Below are 15,602 nucleotides of genomic sequence, written 5' to 3'. Positions count from 1 at the left end.
CCCTGACTAATGCGCCTAACACTATGGCCAATTGACCTGACCTGCACATCTTTGGATTGTGGGAGGAAATCAGAGTGTCCGGAGGAAACCCATGCAGACACAGGCGAATGTGCAAACTCCACACAGATAGTCACCAGATGCTGGAATCGAACCCGGGTCTCTGGCGCTGTGAGGCAGCATTGCTAACCACTGAGATAACTTTATTGATAATGTATTGAAAAGTGATAAAAATCTTCTATACTGATCATATATGTCATCTTATGCCTTGCTTTCTGACTCATTATTGGTATTTATTTATTGAACTCACCTTGGCTGAACAGGTTACCTTTATAAAGATTATCAGTACTGGAAGAAGATGTAACAATACCTTATTGCACAGGACCTGTTCTATATTTCCTTGGATATTAAATCAAAATTATCTCATCTAAAAATGAAAATATTTCAGATACTGATAATTTGAAATATTATTTTGTTGGTTTTCCTCGCAGATGCAACAAGTCATGACTGAATTGTTCTACAGAATGCAAACATGTACTCAATGAGCTGAGTGGCCTTATTTTGCGTCATTTGACTCCATGGGCTGAATTGTACTGAACACCAGGGGATGGGCTAGAATGGCAGAAGATCCAGAAAAGTAACAAGGAGCTAGGTCAAATCATTTCCATGTTCAGGGAATTTTATAGTGTCCAGCAACCCTTCCAGCAGCCACGTAATTTATAAATTTCTGTAAAACCCATGGGGCGTCGGGATGTCCTGCTGCCCACCCCCAACAGCTGACAACACACATTTTCTTCCTATGTTAGGTTCTCTGCCCAATCAGGCCTAGCACTCCATTAGATGCTGCCTGACCCGCAGAATGCCACCAGCATTTTCAGTTTTCTTTCAATATTACATCTACTTTCTTACAATATGTACCTGTTGCTGTGCGCAATTTCCAATTGTTCTTTATATATTGTTCATTGCCCAACAGCATAAATGTGAAGGGACCACTGTAGGGATCGAGGTCATCATCCCGTGCTTCAACAGTTACAAATGGGACTTCACCATCATCACACATCTCTTGGTGTGTATTGACAAGATATGGCAGGTTGTCATTGATATCAATCAGAAAAAGAGACATTGTGCCAGTTCCTGTGGTAGGACTCTCACCTGCAGTGAACAAAAGACATGTGTCAGTACAAAAAATAACGGATATCACTCAGAGATTTCTTTGGAGAGTGGTCATTCTGTTAGCATTTAACTGTGCCAAGAAATTTTAATCCACTTGGCAAATCCTAAAACCAAGTTCCTCGAAGACAATTACTCATAACACTTATAATTAGAACAACAAAAAAAGGTTTATATTTATATAGCATCTTTAATCTAATAAAAGTTTCAAAGCATTCTGCAGAAGCATTAAAAATAATAACGTTGAGTCAAATAAGGAAATGCTAGGTCAGCTGATCACTAGTTTGGAGGTTTTCGGAAGTATCTTAAAGAGGAAAGGGAGTAAATAGTTAGAGATGTTTAACAAAGAAATTCCACACAAAGCGTCAAATTAACTGAAAGCACAGCTACTAATGTTGGAGCAACTAAAAGTAAGCATGTTCAAGAAACCAACATTAGATGCAGAGGCAGGTTGGGGAGCTGAAAGAGATGACAGAGACAGGTGAATCATTTGACAATAAATATGAGAATTTTAAAATCAATGCATTGCTTCACTTTGACAAAGTAGGTCACTGAGTATGGCAGTAATAAATGAATACTACGCAAATGTAAGTAGAGGCAACGGCATCAGAGTTTTAGGTAGTCTCAAGGTTTTGAAGAATAAAATGTGGGAAACTAGCTAACAATAGAATAATCAAATTTATCAGTAACAAAGGAATGAATGATGATATTGGGAGATTTCAGCCTAGGCTGTGATGACATTGAATGATGTCATTGAGATGTGATGGCATATCATAGTAATGTTGCAAATATTTTGTTGGAGGTCACCTTGGTGTGAATATGACAGCAATATAGTGAACAGTCTGGTTTGATCTCAAATAATAGCCAGGAAGTGAGCTGGAATTGGTAGCTGGGGAACAAATTACTACAAAACAGCTGGTAGCAAATCACCAGTTTACTTAAGACACCTTTCAGAATTCAAAATATGATTACAGGCAAAAAATGGTCAACTGAACAGAACTATTTTCATCTCACCACCAGCCCATTTATCAGCAAGTTAACAAAACAACAAATATATATTAAAAACCTATTGCCAAAAAAAGGTATGCAAGCTTTTGGAGCAGAAAGTAATGGATGCAACCAGTACCTCATTCCCCAAAGAGACAAAATGCTTTCAACACTTTCAGACATGAAACAGAACATGCAGTTTAGAAACCAGCATTTAAAGAGATGGCAAGATGACATAAAACTTTTCACTGCTAGTCTCTTTATGACCCCCTTTAAGGTTACTTCTCCCCACCAAATGACACATTTTTGATTAGGAACAACAAGTTTCTAAAACTATTTACAGAATACATCTCTAATCCTCAAAATACAATATTAGCCAATTCCTTTAAAAAATATGCTTCTATTACATATATTTTTCCATTGATGCATGGGCTGGGTTTCATTTCAGGACCAGAGCCACTTTGAATCCCAAACTCACACCACATTGCTGCCTGACGTCCAACATAGTTTTCAAAGGTGTGCCAAATTAGTGGTCCAGTGATGAAATTAGCATCCAAATTCAGGTAGTGGACATAGTAAGAAGGAAGTCAGACTCACCTGGCTTAAATCCCATAGCCTCATTTTCTCTGTGCCACTTCTTTAAGTCTGGAGCTCAATGTGTTCTAATGTTAACTCATTCAAGCATCCATCACCTACCTGATGCAGTGATAAGAGGCTGCTTGTAGTGTGCCACTCAAGTCCACTACCACCACTTGAAATGACCCAGTTACAAAATAGCTTTTTGACAATCTCCCAGCTACTGGTAGATTGTGCCTTCTCAAGTGGCAGGGCCTGGGGTTCTCCTCCATAAATGTGCACAAATTAGCAACTCATTGCATTCATTGATACAGGTTCTGATGACACTGATTCTCTGACCTGTTCAAGATGTTGTATTTTTCTGATAAATCCAATGATGTGTATCCTCGTATCCTCCTTGCCCCTCAGTGAACACCTTCCCAATCCTCAGGACAAAAGGACTACATTGATTGTTGGAATGACAGCTCTTCATTGCTGCTGTCACTGACTCTGAGAGGGTGAACTGCCTTTTCTTGGATGGTCTCACTTGCCACTCACCGCATCATAACGGCTATCCTGACAGCTCCTGCTTTGGTCAACTATTACATCCACACAAAAAACTCTCAGTTAGTTCTACTCATGCCAAAGCTATTTTCTGTCTATGCATGAGTGCTATCTATTCCTATCATCAGAACCTTCTATGTCAGGATCCCCACTGCACTGCTGTCTCCTCTCCATGGACATACTTGTGATCTTGCATGTACCCAGTACTTCCCTCCAGTATCTCATTTTTCATTTTGATGAACTCTCAATATACTTCTATGAATCTATGATGAATCACCCACAACTTTCGGGTAGGTTGCTAGAGCCCACTGTTTGACAGTTCACCTTCACAAATCCATTTTTTGCTTGTATGAAATTGGATGGATTATGGCAGGAATTGTGGCAGAGTCATGTGAGAAATCCAGCATGGTTTAGCTTGATGTCAGGTTCAACCCACTGCATCTTTTGAACAAGTTCCAGACATTGATGTCAGATTCTCATTAGGTAATAGCGTGTTGCTTGTTTATTGCTTATTAACAACCTTATTGACTGCATATCATCCTTTATCAGTATACAGATCCTTAACCTACTACTGCTGTGATCAATCCAAACATCAGGAATCCTCGACATGGAAATCAGAACGGGTATCAGACAACTTCAGTTCACCACTGATGTCACTATGCAACAGCATCTGTGGACATGATCCTTGGGCAATAGCCACATACAGCCCTCATCCACTGGCTTCTGAAACTGCCAACCCGCCCGTAAGTGTTTAAAATCTGATTGAAGATTTGTAGCTCGGGTATCCGTTGTTGTGGTTCTGTTCGCCGAGCTGGAAGTTTTTGCTGCAAACGTTTCGTTCCCTGGCTAGGGAACATCATCAGTGCTGTTGGAGCCTCGTGTGAAGCGCTGCTTTGATGTTTCTTCCGGTATTTATAAATACGGAAGAAACATCAAAGCAGCGCTTCACACGAGGCTCCAACAGCACTGATGATGTTCCCTAGCCAGGGAACGAAACGTTTGCAGCAAAAACTTCCAGCTCGGCGAACAGAACCACAACAACTGCCAACCCATCAGCTACTCATGGCACCTCTCCTAACCACTGAGGAAGTACAGATCTGCATTACAAGGCAAGTAACATTGAAAGGCTGCTGTTAGGGCACTTTTTGCACAAGGATATAGGATAGGGACTCAGCTTTTGGGTTGGATCAGGCTACAGCTCAGGGTTGCTCGCTCACTTACAGCCGGCCTGAATGTTCACAACCTTCCTAACTTGCCTTGCCTATAATGCAGTCACACACCAGTCCTCAGTCAAGGATGCGAACATCTAGCTGCTAAGCAACCTGCTGCTTCCCTCTCCCATCTGCACCTTAAACCAACAGCATAGATATTAATCACTCTGTATGTGCCACAGGCGAACATCCATGTCTCAGAGTCTCTGGGGAGTCATCCTCAACAAACTGCAGTTTTTGGTAGATGGTGGCATACTGGTAATCCAGAATCCCTTAATGTCTTGGGAACATGGGTTCAAATACCACATGGCAGATGGTGAAATTTCATTTCAATAGAATTTTAGAATAAAAAGCTAGCTTAATTGTCCTCATTCTAAGATCATTGTAAAAACTCATTGAGTTCATTAATGTCCCTTGGGAAGGAAATCTGCCATCCTTACCAGGTCTCGCTTATATGTGACTGTAGAAGTACTAGAATAATAGTAATAGAAGTATCGAAAATAAGAGCAGGAATAGGCCATTTAGCCTGACAAAGCTGATCATTCAACCTAGTACCCTGTTCCAACATTTTCTACTTTCCCTTACATACTCAGAATTATATCTAACATCTTCCTGAAAACCTTCAATGATTTTGCTTCCATCATTTTCTGTGGCAGAAAATTCCACAGGCAAAACCCACTGTGGGTGTAGAAATGTCTCCTCATCCCAGTCCTAAATGGACATGCAGGGGTCTTATACTGTGACCCCTGGTTCTGGACTCCACAGTCATCAGGAATATGTTCTCAGTGATTACCCTGTCGAGTCATGTTAGAGTTTTGTAGGTTTCTATGAGATCACCCTCATTCTGATGAAGTTCAATGTAAAAGGTCATAACCATCCAGTCGCTTTTCAATTCCTGATGAAGGGCTAATTCCCAAATTGTTGATCCTCCTGCTCCTCGGATGTTGCCTGACCTGCTGTGTTTTCCAGGCTCACACTCTCGACAGTCGCTCTTCATACATCAATCCTGCCATTTCTCTCCCTCCATACCTAGAACAGATAAGGATACCAAAACAGGCAATATTGTGGCTCAGTGGTTATTCCTGCTGCCTCACAGCACCAGGGACCTGGGTTTAACTCCACCCTCAGGTGACTGCTGTATAGAGATTGTACATTCTCCATGCATTCGGGCAGATTTCCTCCAGGTGCTCTTGTTCCCTCCCACAGTCCAAAGATGTGCAGGTCAGGTGGATTGGCCATGCTAAATTGTCCATACGTGTCCAAGGATGTGCAGACTAAGTGGGTTAGCCATTAGAAATGTAAGATTATAAGGACAGGATAAGGAGTGTGACTCTAGGAGAGATGCTCTTCAGAGAGTTGGTGTGGACGGGATGGACCAAATGGCCTGTTTCCACACTGTAGGGATTGTATGAAAACTGTACACAATACTCCAGGTCCTTTTTCATCACAGCCTTGTACAATTTCAGCAACATATTTCAGCACTTGTACTCAAATCCATTAGCTATTAAGGCCAACATACATTTGCCTTCTTCACCTGCATACTTACTTTCAATGACTGATTACAAGGACACCCAGATCTCACTGCACCTCCCCCTTTTCCTAATCTACCATCATTCACATAATAATCTGCCCTTCCTGTTTTTGCTACCAAAGTGGACAACGTCACATTTATCCACGCTATATTTAGTTTGCTGTGCATTTTCCCACACACTCAATTTGTCAATTACAAAGTGTCTTTGAGTCCTTCTCACAGCTCACCCATATACCCAGCTTTGTGTCATCTTTAAACTTTGAGATATTAAATTTAGTTTCCTCCTCTAAATCATTAATATGTCGACTCCAAGGAGCTGGGGTCCAAGCACTCATCCCTGTGATACCCCTCACTGCCTGTCTTTCAGAAAAATACTTGTTAATTCTATCTCTTTGTTTCCTATCTGCTAACCAGTTCTTTATCTATATCAGTATATTAACTCCTATCCCATGTGTACTTTCAATCCTGTGTGCTTTAATTTTTAATGCTAATCTCTTACTTGGAACCTCATAAAAGTTTTCTATAAGTTATGTTTGACTCAGCCATGTTGTTATTATTAACACGACAATTCAACGGCCAATATGGTTGACGCTTAACTACCCTTTGGTCGATTAAAGTTGGGGAATACATTTCTGCCAATTCATTAACATCCAACAAACAAAGTCAAAAACAAGAAATCCATGGAGACATTCATCGTTCATGAGCCCTGGCTCATGAAGTCAAGCATAGCTTCTAATACCAGTCAAAGGAATTGGCCACAGTCAGGCATCTGGTCAGGGTATTCCCAATCAGAGGGTCTATACCTCAGTAATCCAGAAGGTTTTCAAGCTCAGTCTGGTGGCAACACAAGTGGCAAGTCTGAGGGTAGGGCTAATGCAGTCAGGGAGATGTACAGCCACCGGTCAATAGTCTGGGCACTTCTCATCCAGGCTTGTTCAGTTAGCTCACTCAGTGTATCAAGTTTATCCAAGGAGGGAAGGAGCGAGAGAGAGGGAGATAGAGAGAGAGAGAGATAGGGAGAGAGAGAGAGATAGGGAGAGAGAGAGATAGGGAGAGAGAGAGAGAGAGAGAGAGAGAGAGAGAGATAGGGAGAGAGGGAGATAGGGAGAGAGAGAGATAGGGAGAGAGAGATAGGCAGAGAGAGAGAGAAGGAGAGAGGGAGAGAGGGAGAGGGAGCCTTTTAAGAGCAGTAAAATTACACACAGACCAGTCGGATCCCTAACTCCTGGTAATTCTAATTTAGTACCTCCCCGTGTGCTGTATACTCCCCTAGCAACATATTGCTGACCAATTCATTCATCATTTTCATCTTCCTTTAACATGTTGCAGCAGCGTTGATTCATGGTGCATCCTGTATGGATATGAGGTTAGAGATCATGCTGGCAGTTACATTCAGAAACACAATCAAATGGATCTATTACAAAACCTTTAACTTTTATCCAAGAGTTTGACTTTATATCCAGTACACTATCATCCTCACCATCATTATGCTCTCAAAAAAGGATTTTCTTCTCATCCTCCCACAAAGTCTCACCGTTCTCTCACATTCCACTGCTGGAGTCGGGTAGCCTATTGGCCTTAAAAGTTTCACTGAGGAATGCCAGGAGCTTTTGTGCATGGACAGCCCAGACATACTGGGAGTTACTTATGAGTGGCAGGTGGACCATTCTCAGCTTAAATTTTGGGAGGGGAGCAGGCAATTTCAAGGTTGAAGGACAACCAGCTCCGTAATGTCCTGAGAAGAAACCTTTGAGAAGCCTGTGTGTGGTTCCTTGAGTGACTGGGCACAATCCTATCTCCTTACGAGAAAGAGACACCTGAAGTAAGCACCAGTTTCCAGGTTCCCCATTATGAGGTTAGCGTTCCCTGTCACCAGCCTCTGGTCATGAGGTCTGATGTCTGGGGTAATGTAGTGCAGCTTCATGCACATCCTAACAGATCTTCAGGGTGCTGGACATGGCTTTCCATGGCATTTGCCAACCTGTCCATGGAGGAAGATGGCAATCACATGGTTGAGGTAGCTGGGACCTCATGAAGAACCAGCACTCCTGCAGTGTCTCGGCTATGAAAGATGCTCTGTCCTACAATACCTCTTGTTGCTCCCTGCCCAGTTGGACAAAGTCCCTAATTGCTGACATCACAGGGTCATCTCCTACCTGGCACTGAGAGCTTCCTGGTCTCCTTCAACCCTCTAAATGTCAACAAACTGTATGCTTCTTCCTCAGCCAGTTGTGGATCAGTGAGGTGCTCACCAGCTTGTGCCCCCCAAAGTTCCCAGACAAGTGAGTGGGCAGCACTAAGTCCATTCAAGGTTTATGATGGGAGGTGGGGGGGTGAAAGAGTGAGTAAGGGAAGATGGGGTATGTAGTTGAGAGAGTGGTAGAGCATGGCCTTTGGTGGTAAGTGGATGCAGTAGTAGGATTAGAATGAGTGTGAGGCAGAGTTGAGAGTGTGGTGCTGGAAAAGCACAGCTGGTGAGGAAGCATCCAAGGAGCATGAGAATCGATGCTTCAAGCTCTTCATCAGGAAGCTTATGCTCGAAAGATTGATTATCTTGCTCTTTGGATGCTGCCTGACTGGCTGTGCTTTTCTAGCACCATAATCTCGACTCTGGTCTCCAGCATCTGCAGTCCTCACTTTCTCCTGAGTATGAGGCAGCAGAATGAAGCATGTGGCACTTAACTTACCCATTTAAGTATGCAATCTGTAAACTGATATTTTCAGAAGACTACTTACCACCCTCAATTGCATAAACAAGTAATGTATAGAAACTGTTATTCACGTAAGGTGATTCACGATCCAATGTTTTTACTGTTGAGACAACACCAGTGTCAGCATCTACTGTAAACCATTCAGCTGGGTCAGATCCTCGAACATATCTTTCACAGAAAAAGACACATAAGGGTTTAATCAAGAACATAAAACATTAATTGCTAACAGATTTCATTATTTTATGTATTACAGTTAGAGAAATTGAAACTATTTGACGTCACAAACTAGCCCAAGGGATCAGAATCAAACTATCCGGAGTATTTTTTAAAATTTATCTAATATTTATTTTGCTTTATTTTATTTCTTCTCCCACAGGATAATGATGATGATTATAGTTGTCCCATGGTCAGGGATTACAGTTGATTGGTGAGTTATTGATAAATTCTTTCAACGACTTTGTGGAAGAATGGAAAAATCTCCTTTTTAATTACATTACCATATTTCAAAATCAAGGTAACTCTAAAGACAAGATAAAGATGATCTAAAACCTATCAGGTTCATTTGTGTTCTTTAGGGAAGGTAACCTGTCATTGTTATCTGGTCTGACCTCTCTGTAACTCCTGACCCATAGTAATATGGTTGATTCTTAATTATCCTTTGGACTATCAGGAATGGGTAATAAACGCTGGCCTAGTAGGTAGTGCCTACATCTGTTACCGAATAAAACAAAACTAGATGGTACTTATTAATCCTTTCATTTTGGCAAACAGAATACCTTGGGCCATTTTGGACATGGTCAGGTAGATGCCAATGCCCTGAAACATATCTGTATTTTGACTAGGTGAGGAATAGATCTACAACACTACAGCAGTGATGTTGTCAAAGTCATAGTCCTCTATACAATCAACCACTTCTTGATGTCACCAGAGGTGAATTAAATTGGCTAGGCCGTCAATTATTCAAATTCGTAAATGAAGAGGAACTACTTCCATCGGAACCAGGTTTAAGGGGATTGAGAAAAAAATCAATTATATCATGAGAAATAAACTGCTTTACACTGGTTACAATCTCAAAAACACTGTCTGAGATATCAGTGTTCAACATATATGTTTCCCTCTTTTTCAACATCAGTGTGTTGGTTCGTGACAAGTCCTTCTACTCCCTGTATAGAACCAGAATTGACCTATTATTCAATAGGCAAAGTATATTTAGACATAATGGAAAAAATTGTTGTGATATACAATCCTACTCTTGTTAATGGTCTATTCAGCTTTGACTGGCTAGATCTATCACTAGTCTGACCTAGCAGCATCTCAATGTGAGAATGAAATATATGCCAATTCATGATATCTTATGATTATTTTTCCTGAAGCTAGTTCCTTACATTATCATATTTACTGCATTTGGTTTCTCGATTTACTAGGATTTGAATTTGTAAACTGGGTTGTTGGCCCAGCAACATGTGGGTGGCACAGTGGTTAGCACTGCTGCCTCACAGCGCCAGAGACCTGGGTTCAATTCCCAACTCATTGACTGACTGTGGAGTTTGCACATTCTTCCCGTGTCTGCGTGGGTTTCCTCCGGGTGCTCTGGTTTCCTCCCACAGTCCAAAGATGTGCAGGTCCGGTGAATTGGCTATGCTAAATTGCCTGTAGTGTTAGGTAAAGGGGTAAATGTAGGGGTATGGGTGGGTTGCGCTTCGGTGGGTCAGTGTGGACTTGTTGGACCGAAGGGCCTGTTTCCACACTGTAAGTAATCTAATCTAATAAACACAGCACTAAACTGGAACTCCTTTCTCAGCAGCACATACCAACACTACAAAGACTCCAGCAGTTCAAGCAGGCAGTTTACCATCGACTTCTCCATGGCAATTTAAATGAGCAATAAACGCTGGATTAGACGCCAACACTCTCATCCCATGAACAAAATGCAAAGTTGCTTATTTTTGTTGAGCTAATTCCTTTTTCAATCAATTGTTTCAAGGTGAAAAGAGTTATTATTGTTTAGGAACATGATAGATAATATTTGGTGGAAATTAATTAGGAATTAAATTGCATTGGTGTGGTAGTTGGCCTATTTGCCACTCCTGATACCTATTATGATGGCTGCCAACTCTACAAGTATGTGACACAAGTTAAGGGTTATTTGAAGTTGTTCACTGCTACCAATCTTCCTTTGTCAAGACTGGCAGGAATTTTCCATTGTTTGTTAACGTGCTTTGTCAAATAAACTTCCTATGAGTTGGACCAGCCAGCCTGGTCACAGACAGCAACCCAGTTCAGCACTGTAATACAGGTGAAGCAGGATGACCACCAGTGTAGCAAGAAAGTTAACGATCAATTGGAATCTGCAAGGATAAGTGACACCATCCTCCGTACCTCACACTCACAGGGCCAGAACCCACTCTAACTCTGCCACTGCACACTCGCTTGCCAAAGCTCATAGGCTGCAATTCACTATTGCATCTCCACTCAACGGCTCTCACCTACCTCAAGTTCTCAAACTACTTACCCGTTCCTTTCAGTTCATTCACTGGAGACACATTACTTTCTCTCTTGCTCATGCATCCCCACTAACTGGTCTTCCATCATATGCCATCCCTCTCTTTGTCTCAATACAGGAAAGATTTGTCCATAATTAGGCCAAGAGATCCAAAACTGGCAAAGATGAATCAGTAAGCTATTGCTCTTCCATTAATGACTTCATGAAAGTGCATTGAGAAGCACAGGAACAGTAGGCCGGCTTGTCAGAGACACTCAGTAATTTGGATTGAAGGATAGAGGAGTTCACCAGCATTGCCAATATTATGATTTCTCTAGAATGTGTACATCTGGCCTACTCTGTGGACATGCTGATGACCACTTTGGAGATCTAAATCCAACACATTCCATGCCTGCACAGTTGTAGGCCTGCACTCAAATTTCTAGCTACACATGTACAACATCAGTAGCAAGGTGAGACAAAATGAGAAATGTCAACCTCACTCCAAGTGCCCTTTCCTGTCCGGGGGTTACAGTGGTGTCAGCAGGAACCAGTAGAAGAAGCAGATAAATGCAGGACACCTGAAGCTTCTTATCAGGACACTGCAGGGTAGCTCAGTCTCTCCATTACACCTCTGCTTTTGATTTTGAAAGGTAGAGGTGTGCCTATGCTTGTGCAGGACTAGGCTCTCTAGATCAAAAAACACCAAAAATAACCACTAAAGCCTTCCAGGCGAATCGGACTAACCGCACAATAGGCTCCCTCCACCGCTGCTGCAGAAGTCAGGACTGTCGGAAACAGAGAAAATAGTAAACTTAAAGAGGGCACATATATATCATGGGTGACATAACCTTGTAGATAATCTTTCACCTTTGTAAATATATATTCACTGCGCTGTTAAAATGTGTACCATCATATAATTTTTGATGTTGGGTCTCATTCAGTAACATCGACATGAGGGAAAAGCAGCCTCTTCAGATATCCCAAGGATGAAAGAACTTTCAATTACCAAATGTTTGTTACTGCTTACAAGCTGCTGACTCCTTAACTCCAGAAAGTCTGAACCGTTGGGGATCTTGAACTGTGACATTCAGGACTCTAGTCATGGCTGGCTCCATGTTTGACCTGTAACCAGATAATCTGTTGAACTGTGAGGAAACTGAGAAAGATAATTCAATTCCATTGAAGGAACTCCTCAGCTCTCACATCCATCACAATGAAGTCTCATATTATGTCTTCATACAATGTGCAATCAAGCAGGTCAATGTCATGCCTCTATAAGGAGCTTGGAGTCTGTGAAATTGTCCAATCAATTGCACAATCAATGTTTAAATACCACATTGGGAAGCCACTCATTGGCCACTCAGCCCAACATATTTGCTCTGTCATTCAAAGAGACCATGGTATATCTGCTAACCCTCAATTCCATTTTCCTCCTTTTTCCTCAAAATCTTTGATTCCCTTACTGATTAAAAATCTGTCTAAGACCTGAATATGCCTAATGGTCCAGTATCACCAAACCTCTGCAGTAAAGAATTCAACAAGTTCACAACCCTCTGAAAGAAGAAATTCCCATCCATCTCTGTTTTAAATGGGTAACACCTCATTCTGAGATAATGTCCTCTGGTCCTAGACTCTCCCACAAGGGAAGACAGTCTTCCCACATCCACCCAACAAAGTGTGCTAAGAGTCCTGTATGTTCCAACAAGCTTGAATATGGAGCCAACCTACTCAACCTGTCCTCATGAGACAGTCTCTCCAGACTCAGTCACAGCCTAGTGAACCTTCTCAAGAATGATTAGAGTTCTCTCGGTGAGCCATTATCAAACTACCCTATGATGTTCCTTTAGGCTTGAGGCCACGGCTTGGAAAATCATTCTTGGAAAATGAATTGTAGTCCCTGGTTCATGTTAGTTTGAAGCTGGCATTTACCAGTCAACTTTGTATGCTTGTATGTCTGGTCAGCAGATTTCGTGTTTAACTCCATCTTACAAAGGAGGGAAGTAGATGTGTGGCAGTTTGCATTGAGGCTCAGGACTGACTAGAGTGGGTCAGTGGTAAAGAGAGGAGGTATGAAGTAGGGTGAAGCATGGAGGAGCAGAAGAGGGATACAGGAGAGCACAGTGCATGGGGTTTGTGATATAGAAAAAAGAAGTGGCAATGGCCTGACATTTTGGGTGTGGTGAAGGACAGTGGGAAAACTCATTAATTAGTAACTTCTGATTCAGAAGTTTGCAGATGATTGGTAGAGTTGCTGATAGTGCTGATGCTTGCAAAAGGATATAACAAGATATAAATATAGAACATGGAACATAGAAAAGTACAGCACAGTCCCTTTGGCCCACAATGTCATGCCGAGGTTTAATCCTAATATAAAATATAGTAACTTAACCTACGCACCCCTCAACCCACTGCTATCCATGTGCATGTCCAGCAGTCGATTAAATATGTCCCCAATAACTCTGCTTCCACCACCACAGTTGGCAACGCATTCCATGCATTCACAACTTTCTGCGTAAAGAGCATACCTCTGACATCTCCTTTATATCTTCCTCCTAATATCTTCAAACTATGACTCCTCAAACCAGTCAATCCTGCCCTGGGGAAAAGTCTCTGGCTATTGACTTTATCTATTCCACTCATTATTTTGTACACCTCGATCAGGTCTTGATCGAGGTGTCATTTGTAAATTTACTAACCCACCCCTCAACCTCATCATCCAAGTCATTCATAAAAACTACAAAAAGCAGAGGCCCAAGAACAGAGTCCTGTGGGACCCCACTCAACACTGTCCTCCAGGCAGAATACTTTCCATCTACAACCACTCTCTGCCTTCTGTCAGCCAGCCAATTCTGAATCCAGATAGCCAAATCTCCCTGTATCCCATATTTACTGACTTTATGAATGAGCCGACCATGTAGAACCTTAACAAGTGCCCTGCTGAAGTCCATATACACCCCATCCACTGCCCTACCGTCATCGATCTGTCTTGACACCTCCTCAAAGAACTCAATAAGATTTGTGAGGCATGACCTGCCCCTCACAAAGCCATGCTGACTGCCTTTAATCACACTATGCTTTGCCAAGTCATAAATCCTATCCCTCAGAATTCTTTCTAAAACTTTGCTGACCACAGACATAAGACTGACTGGTCTATAATTGCCAGGGATTTGCCTATTACCCTTCCTGAAAAGAGGAACAACATTCGCCCTCTTCCAATCCTCCACTACACCTCCTGTGGAGAGTGAGGAGGCAAATATCCTCGCCAGCGACTTAGCAACCTCTTTTCTCGCTTCCCAGAACAGCTTAGGATAAATCTGGTCTGGCCCTGGGGACTAATCAATCTTAATGTTTTCCAAACTTTCCAGCAAATCAATTTCATCAATCTTGATCTGGTCAAGACTATATCCCAGCTCCTAAAAGTTTGTTTCAAGGGCATTAACTATGAGGAAAGGTTAAAAAGGCCAGGATTGTTTTCACAGGAAAGGCAGCAACTGGGAGGAGACTTGTGAGATGTTTACAAAATTATGAGAAGCATAGATAGGGTGGATAGTCAGAGGCTTTTTTCCCAGGGCTGAAGTTTCAATCACAAGAGGGCACAGGTTCAAGGTGAGAGGGGGAAAGTTTCAGAGAGAGGTGTGAGGGAAGCTTTTCACACAGACTTGTACAAGCCTAGAACACACTTCCAGAAGAGGTGGTGGTAGCAGGCACATTGGCGACATTTAAGAGGCATTTGGACAGTTACGTGAATAGGGAGGGAATAGAGCGATACAGACCAAATAAGGGAAGAAGGTTTTTAGTTTGAGTTCAGTTGGGGCATGATGATCGGCACAGGCTTGGAGAGCCAAAGTGCCTGTTCCCGTGTTATACTCCCATTTTGTTATTTATGAAAACGAGAGGCCTTAAAGCATCAGCATTTGTTCAAATCTGTGTCCATTTTGGTGCTGGCTGTTGGATTCCAAACAGAGCTTTTACTTCATCGCCAATGTTTCAATTATCCCTGCCGAGAGTGGTATGGGACCATGTCTTTACATTGCATAAAGGAGAGGGCCAGCTGAGCTTACATGATCAGCCATATCTGAGCAAGAAATGGAGACCAATATGAACATTGTTAAAAAAAAGAGAAAAGATACAAGATTATTTCTTCCACAATAAAATAAAAGTCATTGGTTAGGCCACTGCTGGAGTATTACGTACAATTCTGGTCTCCTTCCTATCAGAAAGATGTTGTGAAACTTGAAAGGGTTCAGAAAAGATTTACGAGGATGTGGCCAGGGTTGGAGAAGAGAGCTAAAGGGAGAGGCTGAACAGGCTGGGGCTATTTTCCCTGGAGCGTGGGAGGCTGAGGGGTGACCTTATAGAGGTTTACAAAATTATGAGGGGCATGGATAGGG

The 15,602-nt window shown here is 42.1% G+C and overlaps 1 protein-coding gene across 1 annotated transcript in view; it reads right to left on the bottom strand.

Moving 5' to 3' along the window:
* LOC132822655 (cadherin-like protein 26) overlaps positions 1–15,602 on the bottom strand; it is a 64,368-nt gene that overhangs the window by 32,089 nt on the left and 16,677 nt on the right. The window contains exons 5-6 of the mRNA XM_060835902.1: positions 8,752–8,894; positions 916–1,149 (exon numbers count right to left, since the gene is read on the bottom strand). Coding sequence (XP_060691885.1) covers positions 916–1,149; positions 8,752–8,894 — 377 coding nt within the window. The remainder of the gene's footprint in view (positions 1–915; positions 1,150–8,751; positions 8,895–15,602) is intronic.

Source organism: Hemiscyllium ocellatum, chromosome 15 (assembly GCF_020745735.1).
Source record: "Hemiscyllium ocellatum isolate sHemOce1 chromosome 15, sHemOce1.pat.X.cur, whole genome shotgun sequence".
In the NCBI taxonomy this organism is placed as follows: Eukaryota; Metazoa; Chordata; class Chondrichthyes; order Orectolobiformes; family Hemiscylliidae; genus Hemiscyllium; species Hemiscyllium ocellatum.
This window is presented reverse-complemented; position numbering and strand designations above follow the sequence as displayed.